This window comes from Nicotiana sylvestris, chromosome 11 (assembly GCF_000393655.2).
Source record: "Nicotiana sylvestris chromosome 11, ASM39365v2, whole genome shotgun sequence".
Classification (NCBI taxonomy): Eukaryota; Viridiplantae; Streptophyta; class Magnoliopsida; order Solanales; family Solanaceae; genus Nicotiana; species Nicotiana sylvestris.
In genome coordinates this window covers 2,499,403-2,514,629 of record NC_091067.1, presented here as the reverse complement: position 1 = coordinate 2,514,629, position 15,227 = coordinate 2,499,403, and the positions used below count along the sequence as shown (strand labels likewise).

The 15,227-nt window shown below is 31.7% G+C and overlaps 1 protein-coding gene across 1 annotated transcript; it reads left to right on the top strand.

Annotated features, from left to right (window-relative positions):
- Positions 1-7,071: 7,071 nt before the first annotated feature.
- Positions 7,072-10,429, top strand: LOC104236587 (probable alpha,alpha-trehalose-phosphate synthase [UDP-forming] 11). The gene is made up of 3 exons (XM_009790542.2): positions 7,072-9,407; positions 9,506-9,779; positions 9,879-10,429. Exons 1-3 carry the CDS (start codon positions 7,450-7,452, stop codon positions 10,209-10,211), a joined length of 2,565 nt encoding a protein of 854 aa, XP_009788844.1. The 5' UTR covers positions 7,072-7,449; the 3' UTR covers positions 10,212-10,429.
- The last annotated feature ends 4,798 nt before the right edge of the window (positions 10,430-15,227 follow it).

The following is a 15,227-nucleotide window of genomic DNA, read 5'->3' as shown; positions in this document are numbered from 1 at the left end:
GATATTATTTTTCTGGTTTCTGTTGTGGTTAGGGATCTATTGTCTCTGATCCGAGGGTCTCCCGGAAACAGCCTCTCTATCCCTTCGGGGTAAGGGTAAGGTCTGCGTACATCCTTCCTTCCCCAGACCCTATTAGTGGGATTCTACTGGGTGGTTGTTGTTGTTGTTGTTGTTGTTGTGTGTGTGTGTGTATATATAGACGAAATTCGTCGCTAATCTGTGGTTAAATTGCTTGTAGCCAATATAATTTCTTGCAAATCTGTCGCTAAATAAAATTAGCAATAAATTTTTCTATTTAGCTACATATTTTGTCCGTCCTAATTCATATTATTTTTTTAGTAAATAAATATCGCTTATCTAATTTATAAGGTAGTAACTCTTCCACGAAAAACCCATAAATTCTATATCTAAAGTAATAAACTACAAGCAATTATACTATATAGGGTTTTTATTATATATATTATAGGCTTTTCAGATATGAAACACGTGATAAACAATATACTACCTCATGTCCCAGATAATTGTCGTTTTGTTCAAATTAGTTTAGTTTAAGAAAATAGGAGTCGCATTAGAAATTAAGAAGTCATTAATTATTATTTTTCCAAATTATACGTCAAAATTCTTTTTTATTCCAGTTTAGACCTTGTGGAAAATTTTCACGTTGATCACTTTTTTTCTTTTGGATTGTTTGGCATTATTTCTAGGAGGGAGAAGCAAAAAGACAGAATAATCAGTCCCAAAATTTAGAAAAAAACGGAAGGACATATAAAAACAAAAAAGAAACTGTTAAATTCTCTTTTGACTATGTTAACTTAAAAAATCCACAGATATAGAACATATTATTAAAGCCAATGAAGAAGTGATTAATTAGTGTAAAAACTTAGTATACATATCAATGTATAGAAGTTAAATTACATATTATATAAGTTAAATTATTTCATTCGGTCTATTTTAAATGTCATTTTAATTAACCCAACGTGGAACTTCCGAGCAAGAATTCTGATTAGTCGGACCTCAAAATGGATACTGAATATCGGCTAGGAAATTAAAAAAAAATCGCTTTGATCAAATAAATTTGATCTAAAATAAGCGTCGTTTCAAAACAAAACAAAACAAAAAAAAAAAAAAACAAGAAGGCTTAATTATTTTCTGTCGAATCCTACTCATACTCAAATAAATTATTAATTAAAATTTACCAAGAAGCCTCTCAACAGTTATTACTTATTATAAACAATAACAACAATAACAACAACAATAATAACACCAACCCAGTGAAATCCCACTATTGAGGTCTGGAGAGGGTAGTGTGTACGCAAACCTTACTCATATCCCGAAGGGGTAAAGAGACTATTTTCGAAAGACTTATTACTTATTTTAAAGAGAGGTAAAATTTAATTTAGAAAATTTCTCATATAATTAGTGTATTTTTATTAATGTGTTAAAATCTTAAACTACATTTGAAGATAGATTGGAAATAATAATATCTTACACTCTATCTCAAGCGAAACACGATCATATATAAATATATAACAACAATAATAATTCAGTGTAATCTCACAAGTGGGGTCTGGGGAGGGTAGTGAGTACGCAGACTGTATCTTACGCCGAGGGAATAGAGAAACTGTTTTCGAAAGATGCTCAACTAATATATATATATATATATATATATATATATATATATATATATATATGAAATTACCTAAAGTAATTCAAACATTTTTTCTTTTTACATTGTTTTTCTTCTTGTCATAATTTGGTCGACATTGAAGGGAGGAGGCAAACACGCTGCTGTAACTGGTATCTTTGACTCTACGCACCAGCTGTATTTCTCTTTATCCAATTATGCAGCGTCGACTCGTCACAGCTGTTAAAAACCAAAAACAGAGAAAAGGTCCCCTTCTAAAAACGTGTTACAGTATTATTTTTCCTTCTTTATATTATGATGGTAGTATCCGGATCAGTTTATGCGTATTTCGATTATTTCATCGAATGTCTATTATCTCCGACCATTACAGGTATTTCGTATTCATGTACAATCGAGGAAGGGCCCATCCCAAGAAGTGTGATACAGACAGCCTAACCTAATGCAAGCGTTAGTGGTTGTGTCCACAGTTCGAACCTGTGACCTATAAGGCTTGAACAAATGAGACGAAATTCAGGGACGGATGCGGCAAATGAGTGTTGAGTTCAACTGAACTGAGGACTTTTGACGCGGAACATACATTTATATATGAAAATCTATTAAAATTATACTCCCTCCGTCCACTATAAGTGACCATTTTACCTTTTTATTTTGGTTCAAAATTAAGATGGCATTAATTTTATTTTTTCAAAATTTACTCTTATTTACATATTCCAATATGTCAAGGTAACAAATAACTAAGGTTAATTTAGAAAATACATCTTTTTTTTTTCTCTAGGAGTTCGTATTTTCTTAATGGGTGTGCCAAAAATAAAATGGTCACTTATCGTGGATCGGAGGAAGTAAAAAATAGTAGATATGCATCCATAACGTGTTACAGTATTATTTTCCCATTCTTTATATGATGATAGTGTCCGGATTAGTTTTTGCGCAGCTCAATTATTTTATATGTCTGATATCTTTGACTATACATGTATCAATTGTTTTATTTATTAAAATTTGGGCAAAGGACAGCCCGGTGCACAAACTATCCTACATTCATAAAGTCAAAAAATTTGCAAAGGGTATTTTAATATACACGTATAAAAAATAATTTTTAGCCTATACACACAATATAAGTTTTTATATAAGCAGTATAATATTTTGATGAAGGGTGTTCTATTGACCTCCCTAGCTTCAATGTATGTGGCTATATCACTGCATGTAGGGTCGGGGAAGAGTTACACCTCAAGGGATGTGATGTAGACAATCTAACCTAATGCAAGTATGAGTAGTTATTTTTACGGCTCGAACCCATGATCTAAAAGGCTTGGACAGATAAGATTTGAACTGAATATTTCATGGTTTTTCGCCTACTTCATTGACTACGTTTTGTATTGGCCACAACATTGTGTACTATTTTATCTTTGTTAAAACCTATTCTTTCCTTTTAAATTATCATCATCCGTTATTTTCCTATTCATTATCACATTTTTCACATTTAATTAATAGCTTCTCTATTTAATTCTTCCCGTTGCTAAAGACTTAATTGGTTTAATAGATCAAGGTGAAGTTGTTGAGACCAATTAATTATACAAGAAAATCCTTTTAAAATAGTACTATACCTCGTGGTAGGTATTATACGGATAAAAGATAAGCACTTACGCCAAGTATTTATATTAAATTGTTTTAATTTATTGCAATTAAGTGTTAAATAAATATTAAATATGAATTAATTAATTATGGTCTAGTGATACATGTGTATGTGATGACACATATGCATATTATGTATTTATTTAGTTGGTGTATCTTCCGAGTGCAAAAATAAAATGTTAAGAAGTTGTAATCTTTGTAAGATAAATTAAGTGATCCTTATCGATTAAAAAAAAAAAGAAAATCTTAATTATATCCTTTGTTACACTTTAATTTAGAGTGATTCATACCCTAGCCGATAGCAAATTAAATTGTCGCATATTTTTCTTAATTTAACGATATTCCATCATAGACCAGGTAAGTAGATTCCAAGTGTTTAAATACTTCAGGAAAAAAATGTTAAAATTTACCCTTTTATCTTGTACCACAATTTAAAATTATCATATGTTATATTTAAAGTTGGAGCTCTATTAAGGTTAAGAGAAAGTATGAGACGATTTATTAACATGAAAGATATATAATGGACCTAAAGTATAACGGATGTTAAGATTAAAATATTTGGAATAATCGGTAGATAAATCTCCGATTATGATATGATATAAAACTCTATTGCTATAATCCTATTATCATGTTACAACTTACAAATATGTATTTTTCTAACAATAGATAGTAAGACAAATATCTTAAGTTAAATTCAATCACAAATATGATAAGAGATCAATCAAAGCAATTTAGTTTTGTGTGCTACATCATTACTATTTATTTTTTAATTTTTTATCATTATAAAACTCCACGAAATTGTGAGTAAGATAAGGATATATTTACTTTCCCCAAATAACAACTTACTCAAACATTATTAATGTGCGCCGTCATTATCATTTTTCTTAAAACAATTATTTTTGTATATTTTTCTTTTTTCTTCTTTTGTCAAATGTTGAAAATGATATCGGTTTTATCCATATAAACAAACAAAAACGTGAAAAAAGAAAATTCTTTTCCTTAAACATTGAATTTCAAATGGATAAGAAACCACTGAAATATCTTAATACTTATTAATGAATATTTTTTGATAATAAGCAAAAAAGGTAGTACATTTGATCACCTTTTTTTAAATTATTTCAAGTTACAAATATGGAATTTTTTTAGCTGTATATAATAAGCCAAATGTCGTAAGCCATTGCATGCGTAATTTCTTTTGCAATTAGATTTAGAAAAAAAATATTCGATGAATTAATCTAAATTTCTCTCAATTTCAACAATTCATTTCATGGGGTGGTTTTTGAAAACTTTGTTCATAATTTGAAATGAAAAATTTATTTAAACTACTGAAGAAAATACAACCAAAACAAACAGATCGGATTCGATAAAGCAACCAATTGTTATTTGTTAGCTACATAATTTGCTAATATATTTTCTTTTTGGTCATTATATAACTTTATATGATATCTATAAGTAAGATCATAATATATTTTTTTCCTAATTTCTAACAACTTACTCAAACATGTTTTGCGAGCCAAAATTATCTGTATTTATAATTTGAAATTCAAAATTTGTTTTAATAAAGATAATGTGGGCGCGAATCATAATAGAAGTAGTATATTTTGAAAAAATACAGTCAAAACAAATAGATCAGATACAACAACCAATTGGTATTTGTCAGCTACATAATTTGCTCTATTTTCTTTTGGTCATTATATAACTTTGCAAAATAATATCTATAAGTATGATCATAATATAAATTTTTCTCTAATCTCTAACAACTTACTCAAACATATCATGATTGTGCGTCAACATTATCTTTATTCATAATTTGAATTTCAAAGTTTGTTTTTCAAATTTTAAAAAAATAAAGATAACGTTGACATGCAATCATAATATTATATTTTGAAAAATATACTATCAAAACAGACAGGCGGATACAACAAAGCAACCAACTGTTATTTTGTAGCTACATAATTTGCTAATCTGTTTTCTTTTTGGTCATTATATAATTTTACAAAACAATATCTATAAGTAAGATCATAATAATATTTTTCCCCTAATCTCTAATAACTTACTCAAACATAATATGATTGCGCGCCAACATTATCTTTATTCATAATTTAAAATTCAAAATTTATTTTTTAAACTTTTTAAAAAATAAAGATAATTTTGACGCGCAATCATAACATTATATTTTGAAAAAAATACGATCAAAACAGACAGGTCGGATACAACAAAGCAACCAATTGTTATTTGGTAGCTACATAATTGTCTACGTTTTTTTTAGTCTTTACATAACTTTATTTCCCTAATCTCTAACAACTTACTCAAATATATTATGATTGCACGCCAATATTATTTTTATTCATAATTTGAAATTTGAAATTTGTTTTTTAGATTCTATAAATAAAAATAATGTTGGCTGCTCAATCATAATATTATATTTTGAAAAAAAATACAGTCAAAACAGACAGATCGGATACAACAAAGCAACCAATTGTTATTTTGTAGCTACAGAATTGTCTGCTTTAGGCAAATATATATATATATATATATATATATATATATATATATATATATAAGTGTATGTATTTTTTTAAGTCTTTATATATATAACTTTATTTCCCTAATCTCTAACAACTTACTCAAACATATTATGATTGCGGCCAACATTATCTTTATTCATAATTTGAAATTCAAAATTTGTTTTTTAAACTTTTAAAAAAGTAAAGACAATGTTGGCGTGCAATTATAATATTATATTTTAAAAAAGATATAGTCAAAATAGACAAATCGGATACAACACAGCAACATAATTGTCTAAGTTAAATTTTTTAGTCATTACATAACTTTATAAAATTAGATCTGTGAATAAGATTGCAATATATTTACTTTCCTCAAACAACCTCTGACAACTTACTCAAATATTATGATTGTGATTTGTGTGTCACCATTATAATTTTCTCAAACAAATTATTTTCCCCGTTTTTTTAAAATTTCTTTTTCCTTATTTAGTCAAATATTGATAATGATGTTGGTTTTATCCATACTAAAATTAAATCAAAAAGTGGAAAAGACAACAAATTAGATGTAATTTTCCAAGAAGTATATTATAGATCCTCCATCTCAATTTTTGTGATATTTTTTATTTTCGATATTCAAATTTATTAATTTTGATCGTGCATTAGAATATAATTTTTTTTAATTTTTTGAAATAAAGTTTAGATATTTAAAAATTACGTAAAAAATATTATAATTCACAATAATTAATAATTTAAAATATATAAAAATATAATTAAATAATAATTTATTTGATTCTCGAAATTCAAATACCTATACATAAATTAGGACGGATGGTAGTATTTAAACTCATTAAAATCAATAAGCACCACTAGAAAAATTTCGTGTAAAAAAAGACCACGTTATCTAACATGTGACCTAATAATCGTAATAAATTAGCCCCTCCCATTAATAATTATTTACATAAAAATATTGACCCACATATTATACACACAACATTAGATATAGAGAGAGAGAATACAAAGATTTTATAGAAAGAGAAACGTTACAACTACACAAATAGATTAAGAAGAAAGAAAAGGAAAAGATCTCATTCAAGATATATATGAGGAATAAAAATATATAATCTAGTCAAATCTTGACCATCCAAAAATATAGTAGTCAAATCTTAGCCTTCCATAAATACACCACCTACCCCACCACCCCCTCCACCCCACCCCCCACCCCACCACCCACAAAATCTCAAACCTTCTTAAACCCATTTACGTAGTACCCATATTGGTGTAAAGTCGGTCTTGTTCCCCTTCGTTCTTATCCTCATCACCACCACCTTCCTTGTGTAGAAAAATTACACACACACACACACTAATATATATAAGACTTTTAAGTTTTAATTAGGTTTCCATATTTGTATCTTCATGAAACTCTTATATACTTCTTGTTTTTTCATTAACTACACACTTTTCATTTGTAACACCCTCCGATAAATAGCCCAAAACACACACACACACACAGTAAAATCATATTCATAACACCCTTTTCTCCCCCTTTTTCTTTCTCCATTTGAAATTCAAGAATTCTTGGAGTTTGCTATTTTTCTTGGTTTTTTTATGGTATAAAGTTCTCAACTTTATCTTAAAATCTTTCATACCCAAGTTTTTGTTGTTGTAATTATGTTGTCAAGATCTTGTTTCAATTTGCTAAATCTTGATGATTATTCTGTTATTGATAGAGCAAGAATTCCAAAAGTAATGAATGTTCCAGGAATTATATCAGATTTTGAAGAAGAAAATAAAGAAGTGAAAAAAAATGAGAGGAGAATTATTGTAGCAAATCAGTTACCAATAAAAGCTTATAAAGATGGGAAAAAATGGTGTTTTGAATGGGATAAATTTGCTTTAGATACATTAATTTTGCAGCTAAAAGATGGTTTATCACAAGATTTGGAGATTATTTATGTTGGATGTTTGAAAGCTGAAGTTGAAGTTGTTGATCAAGAAGAAGTGGCGCAATTTTTATGGGATAAATTTAGGTGTGTACCAACTTTTTTATCATTGGAATTAATTAATAAGTATTATCATGGTTTTTGTAAGCATTATTTATGGCCTTTATTTCATTATATGTTGCCTATAACATCAAGTCAAGGTGTTAGATTTGATAGGAAATGTTGGTTGGCTTATGTATCAGCAAATAAAATTTTTGCTGATAAAGTTTATGAGGTAATTAATCCAGATGAAGATTATGTTTGGATTCAAGATTATCATCTTATGATTTTACCAACTATGTTAAGGAAAAAATATAATAGAATTAAGGTTGGATTTTTCCTACATAGTCCATTTCCATCATCTGAAATATACAGAACTTTGCCTGTTAGAGATGAGATATTAAGAGCTTTGTTGAATTGTGATCTTGTTGGATTTCAGACTTTTGATTATGCTAGGCATTTTTTGTCATGTTGTAGTAGGATGTTGGGTTTGGATTATCAATCCAAAAGGGGTTATATTGGTATTGAGTATTTTGGTAGAACGGTTACGATTAAAATACTTCCGGTTGGTATTCATATGGGACAGATCCAAAATGTTATGTCGTTGGCGGATACGGGGAAGAAGGCGAAGGAATTGAAAGAGAAGTATGAGGGGAAAATTTTGATGTTAGGTATTGATGATATGGATATGTTTAAAGGGATTGGTTTGAAGTTTTTAGCGATGGGACATCTATTGGATCAAACGCCTCGGTTGAGAGGGAAAGTGGTTTTGGTTCAGATTACGAACCCTCCGAGAAGTAGAGGGAGTGATATTCAAGAGGTTGAAGAAGAGGTTAAGAGAATTGCTAGTGAAATTAATAAGAAATATGGGAAACCGGGGTATGAGCCGATTGTTTGTGTTAATGGTCCGGTTTCAACGCAGGATAAGATTGCACACTATGCGATTTCTGAGTGTGTTGTTGTTAATGCTGTTAGAGATGGGATGAATTTGGTGCCTTATGAGTATACGGTTTCTAGGCAGAGCAGCGATAATTTGGATAAGGCGTTGGGGATCGATAGTTCTGCAGCGTCACGAAAGAGTGTGATTATTGTTTCTGAATTCATTGGCTGCTCCCCGTCTCTTAGTGGGGCGATCAGGGTTAATCCGTGGGACATTGAAAGTGTATCGAATGCTATGTTTTCAGCAGCCACAATGAATGATTCGGAGAAAGAATTGCGCCACGAGAAGCATTACAAGTATGTTTCTTCTCATGATGTTGCGTATTGGGCGAGGAGTTTCGATCAGGACCTCAAGAGAGCTTGTTCCGAGCATTTTCACAAGAGATGTTGGGGTATTGGCCTTGGTCTTGGCTTCAGAGTTGTCGCCCTCGGGCCTAACTTCAGGAAGCTATCGGTAGAGCACATTGTCTCTGCTTATAACAGGACAAACAACAGGCTTATCCTGCTCGATTATGACGGTACTATGCTGTCGGAGGAGAGTGTGGACAAAACCCCGAGTGAAGATGACATCTCAATTCTGAATGGTTTATGCAGTGATCCAAAGAACGTAGTGTTTATCGTGAGTGGCAGAGGAAAGGATACACTTAGCAAGTGGTTCTCTCCGTGTCCGAGACTCGGCCTATCAGCAGAACATGGATATTTCACTAGGTAACAATTGCTCTAACACTTCAATTTGTAATTCAAGATTAGAGTTTTTATCATTATCTACTAATATTCATGTTTCAATTGCTTTATATTTCATTAAGGTGGAGTAAGGATTCCGAGTGGGAATCTCGTCCGGTAGCTGCAGATCTTGACTGGAAAAAAATAGTGTTGCCTATTATGGAGCGCTACACGGAGGCAACAGATGGTTCGTCGATCGAGCAGAAGGAAAGTGCCCTCGTGTGGCATCATCAACATGCTGGCCCCGACTTTGGCGCTTGGCAAGCGAAAGAGCTCCTCGATCACCTCGAGAGCGTGCTTGCTAATGAGCCAGTGGTTGTTAAAAGAGGCCAACACATTGTTGAGGTGAAACCACAGGTACGTACAAAACGGATGCCTAATTCCAATCGTATTTCAAACTATATTAATTCACATGTTGCTGATCCTGTGTGTATGTATATATATTATATATTGCAGGATGTAAGCAAAGGTCTAGTTTTTGAGAATCTATTGGCATCAATGCAAAGCAGGGGAAAGGCACCCGACTTCGTGTTGTGCGTAGGCGATGACAGATCGGACGAGGACATGTTCGAGAGCATTGCAAGTTCTTTAGCTAATAACTCTCTGCCTGATAAAGCAGAAGTCTTTGCTTGCACCGTTGGGCAGAAGCCGAGTATGGCGAAGTACTATCTTGATGATCCAACTGAAGTTATAAAAATGCTTCAAGGCCTTTCAGCCGCTACCGCCGCAGTGCAGCTACCGCCTAAATCGCCGGTACATCAATCCTCTACTGAAGTCATTACTCCATAGTTAGTCATACAGCTTTTGTATAGAAACTTTCATAGAAGTCAGTTGAAGGAAGCATAGATAGTTTTCAGCAAAATTTGCATTTCATGACACCTTTTAGGAATTGCAAATTTAGCCATTTTCTTGGTTCATAGTTTACTCTATGACTTGCTTGGGTAGTTATACTCAGTGTAGTTAAAGGTTCTTAAAGGTGAAAGTAGTACATTTTTTGGTAAATTTTATACACGGTCATTTGGATCTTTGGCATAATCATCTTAATTCAACAGATCATACTCTATCAGACCTTTCTATAACAGTCTCTATAATAACATTTCACTATAACGGTCAAGTTCTTATTGGGACCATTTTTCATGTTATGTATAATATATGTTTTGTCTAACAACATTTCACAATAGCAACGAAAAATTGTCGAAACAAACAAGGTTGTTATAGAGAAGTTTGGCTGTATATAGATGACTTGATCTTCTGTTGGAGTTGCGTTGTCATAGGTCAACCAAAGTTGACGCTAAAAGCGAATAAGTGGTCAAGTTGACACTAAAAGCGATTAAGTGGTCAACTAAAGTTGACGCTGAAAGCGATTAAGTGGTTAAGTTGACGCTGAAAGCGATTAAGTTTATGTATTAATTATATAATCATCGAAGTTTTTTTAGAGATCGATATAGATTGTAACAATCTTGATGTTAGTAATGATTTTTCCGATCACTTTGCTTGTCTGAGCTTTCGCTAGGGTCGGAACCTAACATTTTGCATTTAGTGAACTTGGACTTGAAATGTGACATATCTAATTACAAAATTTGGAATATATAGAATTACAAGAAGTCCTCAATTGGATAAATCCCAAATCTTATCCATTTTCTTGAAAACAATTCAAAATGGGGCATACTAAAGCATATTCAAATAGAGAATACAGGACTATTTCAACAATGTTCCAAGATTTTGCTTCTTTCTTATGAACCACTTTTGGATGTTATGTCTCTAAGTTTCAACACAGTATTTTATACCATATAAAAAGACAGTCCGATGCATAAGATATTTTGCATTCACATAACATTCGGAGAAGGATCGTACTATAAGAGGTGTGATGTAAACAGTTTTTCTAGTGTAAGTATTAGTGATTGCCTTTGTTAGAGGCGAACCCAGGATTCGGTGGTCGTGGGATATTATCACATTGAATATAAATTTATCACTACTCATAAAGAATGGCACGGTGGCCAATGATATTATCTTACTATTATTTTTTGAAAACATTGTGGCCTATGATAATATCTTATTATTTTTTGAAAATATTTGCAAGTATATATGGACTTTTAGCCGAAATTTTTGGGTGCTTGTGACCCCTTAACTCATCATGTGCTTCCGCCTCTGGCTTCTATGACTTGAACTCGTGATCATAATTAAATATGCTAAATTCTTCTCATTTTTTGAATTTTCTAATAAGATAGAGAGGTTTTTTCTAATATGGACAAAACAGAAGCTGTTGGTAAAGATAAAATTAAAAATAGATTGTTCATATGGCGTGCTTAGTTGCTAGTAATTTCTTATCCTTTTGTTATATTTTATACATGACATGCCAAAAGTCTTGGTATAATGAAAAAGGTTCAAAATCTATATAGATTTTGTTTATATTTGTTTGGTTTGGAAGATGAGTCCCTAAGCTTTTAGACTATCTTTTTGGTGCATGCTTTTCTGTGACGGTCAAGTTGTCCCCGTATAATCTATTGGTTACGAATTTGAGATGTGGAATTAGTCATTGATGCCTGCATTAGGATAGGTTACCTATATCATACCCCGTTAAGGTGCGATCCCTTACTAAACTCTATGTGAACGTGGAATGCGTTGTACACCGAGCTGTCCTTTTTTTATATTGTTTGTCACGGTTCACAACTTTTTATTATTTGGCACGACCCTATAAAGATCTTTTATTTTTTATTTACAGACTACTTATGTTATATTTATATTAATCTCATGCGAAAAAAGATCGTATAATCAAAATAACATCAGTAATGAATTACAAAACTAAATCTACCATAGAAAACCTCTTATAAATCTCCCATCTTAACTTTTATAAATTTTTAAGCTAATGAGCATTTTTATTTCAACAATTTTTTTACTATTTAATCCTTAGTGTTTTATGTTATCCCCTAATAACCTTACCAAAACAAAATTCTAAACTCCCTCTCTTTCCATTTTAGTCGTTTGTCTTCTCCTTGTAAATATACTTTTTAGTTTACACGTTTTGTAAATAGTTTTAAACGCATGTTAATAATCAATCCGTTCGACCGAAGTGAGATATTCAGTGTCTGATGTTCGTACGACAGTATCCACCAAAATTGCAAGAATAACATATGCCCCAAGATTTTTGACTATTATCAATGAAGTATAATATAATATATTTTCAAAAAATTGATTGGATTAGATACCCCAGTAATCCTAGCCGTGAACAATGAATACTAGGCGTTGTGCGTATCAACCTGTGTTGTACTGTAGCTCATGCATTAAGTATCCCGTCTAGGGAGTACGTTCGCAAGAATAAAACTTAAAGGAATTACTGGGGCAAAACTCTAACTTGAGTAAGTGCTACAGGCAGAGGCGGACCTACGGCTTAGGTTGAGGGGTCACCGGACCCCGTAAATTTCGGCAGAAATTTTGTATATATGTGTATACCTTGAAAATGGTTAATTTAAATTACTTGGCACCCTTAACCCTAAAAGCCTTTAGGGGGCACTGATTGAACAAAATAGTGTACCCCCGTCGCATTAAATTTCTTGGTCCGCCTCTGACCACAGGCAAAGGGATTAGCCTGAGGTGGTGGTTTAGCCAAATGGGAAACGTGCAATGTCGAGAATTTGAGCAACGAGGGCCATGACTTCTCGAAAATTGCTTATCAATACACCTTTTTACACATCAACTGTTATTATCAATTTTAGCAGTACCCATGCAATTATTTATTTTATAAAATCTATTTCAACACTTTTCTTGAACAGAGGGTCGTCTCAGACCAGTGAAGATTGGAATTGAGCCGCTTAAGATTCCAATTCAAGTAAGGAAGATTGTCATTAGTCTAGGTATTCTAAACATAAAATACCATTAGCACTCAAGCTAACCAGCGCGACAAAGAGCAAAGCAGAGCATTCACAAAGAAATGGTGTAAGCAGAAGGTAGGGGTGTACATGGACCGGGTTGCTCCGGTTTTTGTCAAAACCGAACCAAACCAACTATATCGGTTTGGATTGGTTCGGTTTTGTCGGGTTTTTCGGGTTTTCGGGTTTTTTTTGTTACATGAATATTATTTCAATCTTACTTTGTTAAAATTATAGATAAAGCTTTGATAAGTGAATATATATTTAGTAAATTTGGAAAAAATTGACAAACATATGATCTATTAAAATATTATAATTGGAGAATTTTTTTAGTAACACATGATAATTATTTTCTTAGTTGTCTAACAATAATTTTCGTTAATTTACGCTTTCAAGGTTAATACATGAGAGGATCCCAAATATTTTTACATTTTCTAAAGAAAAATCACTATAAAGTCTTAAAAATATAAATAAATTTATATATTTATACGTCGGTTTGGTTCGGGTCTTTTTACTCAATACCAAATCAAGTCAAACCAAACCTAGTCGGGTTTTTTAATCGGTTTGATTTGGTTTTTCGGTTTGGTGCGATTTTCCGGTTCGATTTGAGCACCCCTAGCAGAAGAAAAGGCGTAACGGTTAGCGACTGCTCGAGGAGTCATCCCTCTCTTATTTTCCCTTTTTTTAAAATAAGAAAGGAGACAATAAGCCCGACATTTTTTGTTGTAATTTATTCATAACGTGCCATGAAGACCTTGTTTATATTTGTTTGCTTTGGAAGATAAGAATCCAATCTTTTGAGACTATCTTTTGGTGTTTGTTTGTCACGGTTCAAAAAAAATTAATTTATTTTAGTAGGAAACTTCTTACTTATAGAAAAAAGTTGTAATGTACTGTGATCAAGTTAAAAAAATATTAAAGTACAAAGAAAAACACTTTTGATATGACAATTTGCCATATAGGACAAAACTCGAAAAGATAAGGAATTATTCAAATAAGTTGATAGTACTGAGGATTAGAGTTTGGTTTCTTATCAGTGAAAAGATAGTTTAAACAATTGTGGTAGGAATACATAAAACAAGAAAAAGAAAAAACTAGTGATTGAGACTTAGGGCCTGTTTGGCCATAAAAAAAGATTTCCTTATTTCGATTTTTTTTTATTTCTTTTCGAAATCTACGTTTGATCGTGAAATTTTTTATTTTCACTTGAAAATGAATTTCAAATTTTTTTGAATATTTGAAAATTTCCAAAATGCTATTTTTCAAAATTTTCACTTCAGATCACTCACAAAATTCAAAAACAGTTCAAAATTATATCCATATCCAAACACAACTATAATTTTCAAATACCAATTTCAGTTGAATTTTATTTTTCCCGTTTTTTCGAAATTTTACCATTCTTATGTCCAAACGCCCACTTAAAGTTAAGTTATCCAAAATTGATAGGACACTTTATGATAGAACCATCAATGATTATGAAACAATATAATTATGCCTTACAACAACAACAACAACGACCCAGTTATATCCCACAAGTGGGGTCTGGGGAGAGTAATATGTACGCAGACCTTACCCCTACCCCGAAGGGTAGAGAGGCTGTTTCCAGGAGACCCTCGGCTCAAAAAAATAATAGGAGATGATATATTAGTACCATAAAAATGCGTAATAAAAATAACAACAATATATAAGAGATATGAAATATGAAATACAGGATACGAAATACGAAATACGAAATAGATGGCTGGTATAGTACAACTAGAAGGTAAAGCCCTACATCAATAGACAACCACTGACATTCCTAGTCTAACTCCTAACTAGATAGTCTCCCTCACTTGTGCTGTAGAAATATTCACACTCTCCCCTAACCTACAACCTTAATGTTCGACCTCCATAATTCCCTATCAAGGGCCATGTCCTCAGTAATCCTAAGTCGCGCCAT

Bases quoted from the DNA above. Each gene is read 5' to 3' on its own strand.
- LOC104236587 (XM_009790542.2), top strand. From the start codon at position 7,450: ATGTTGTCAAGATCTTGTTTCAATTTGCTAAATCTTGATGATTATTCT. The intron at 9,408-9,505 runs GTAACAATTGCT...TATTTCATTAAG, and splicing joins GAACATGGATATTTCACTAG to GTGGAGTAAGGATTCCGAGT. The intron at 9,780-9,878 runs GTACGTACAAAA...TATATATTGCAG, and splicing joins TTGTTGAGGTGAAACCACAG to GATGTAAGCAAAGGTCTAGT.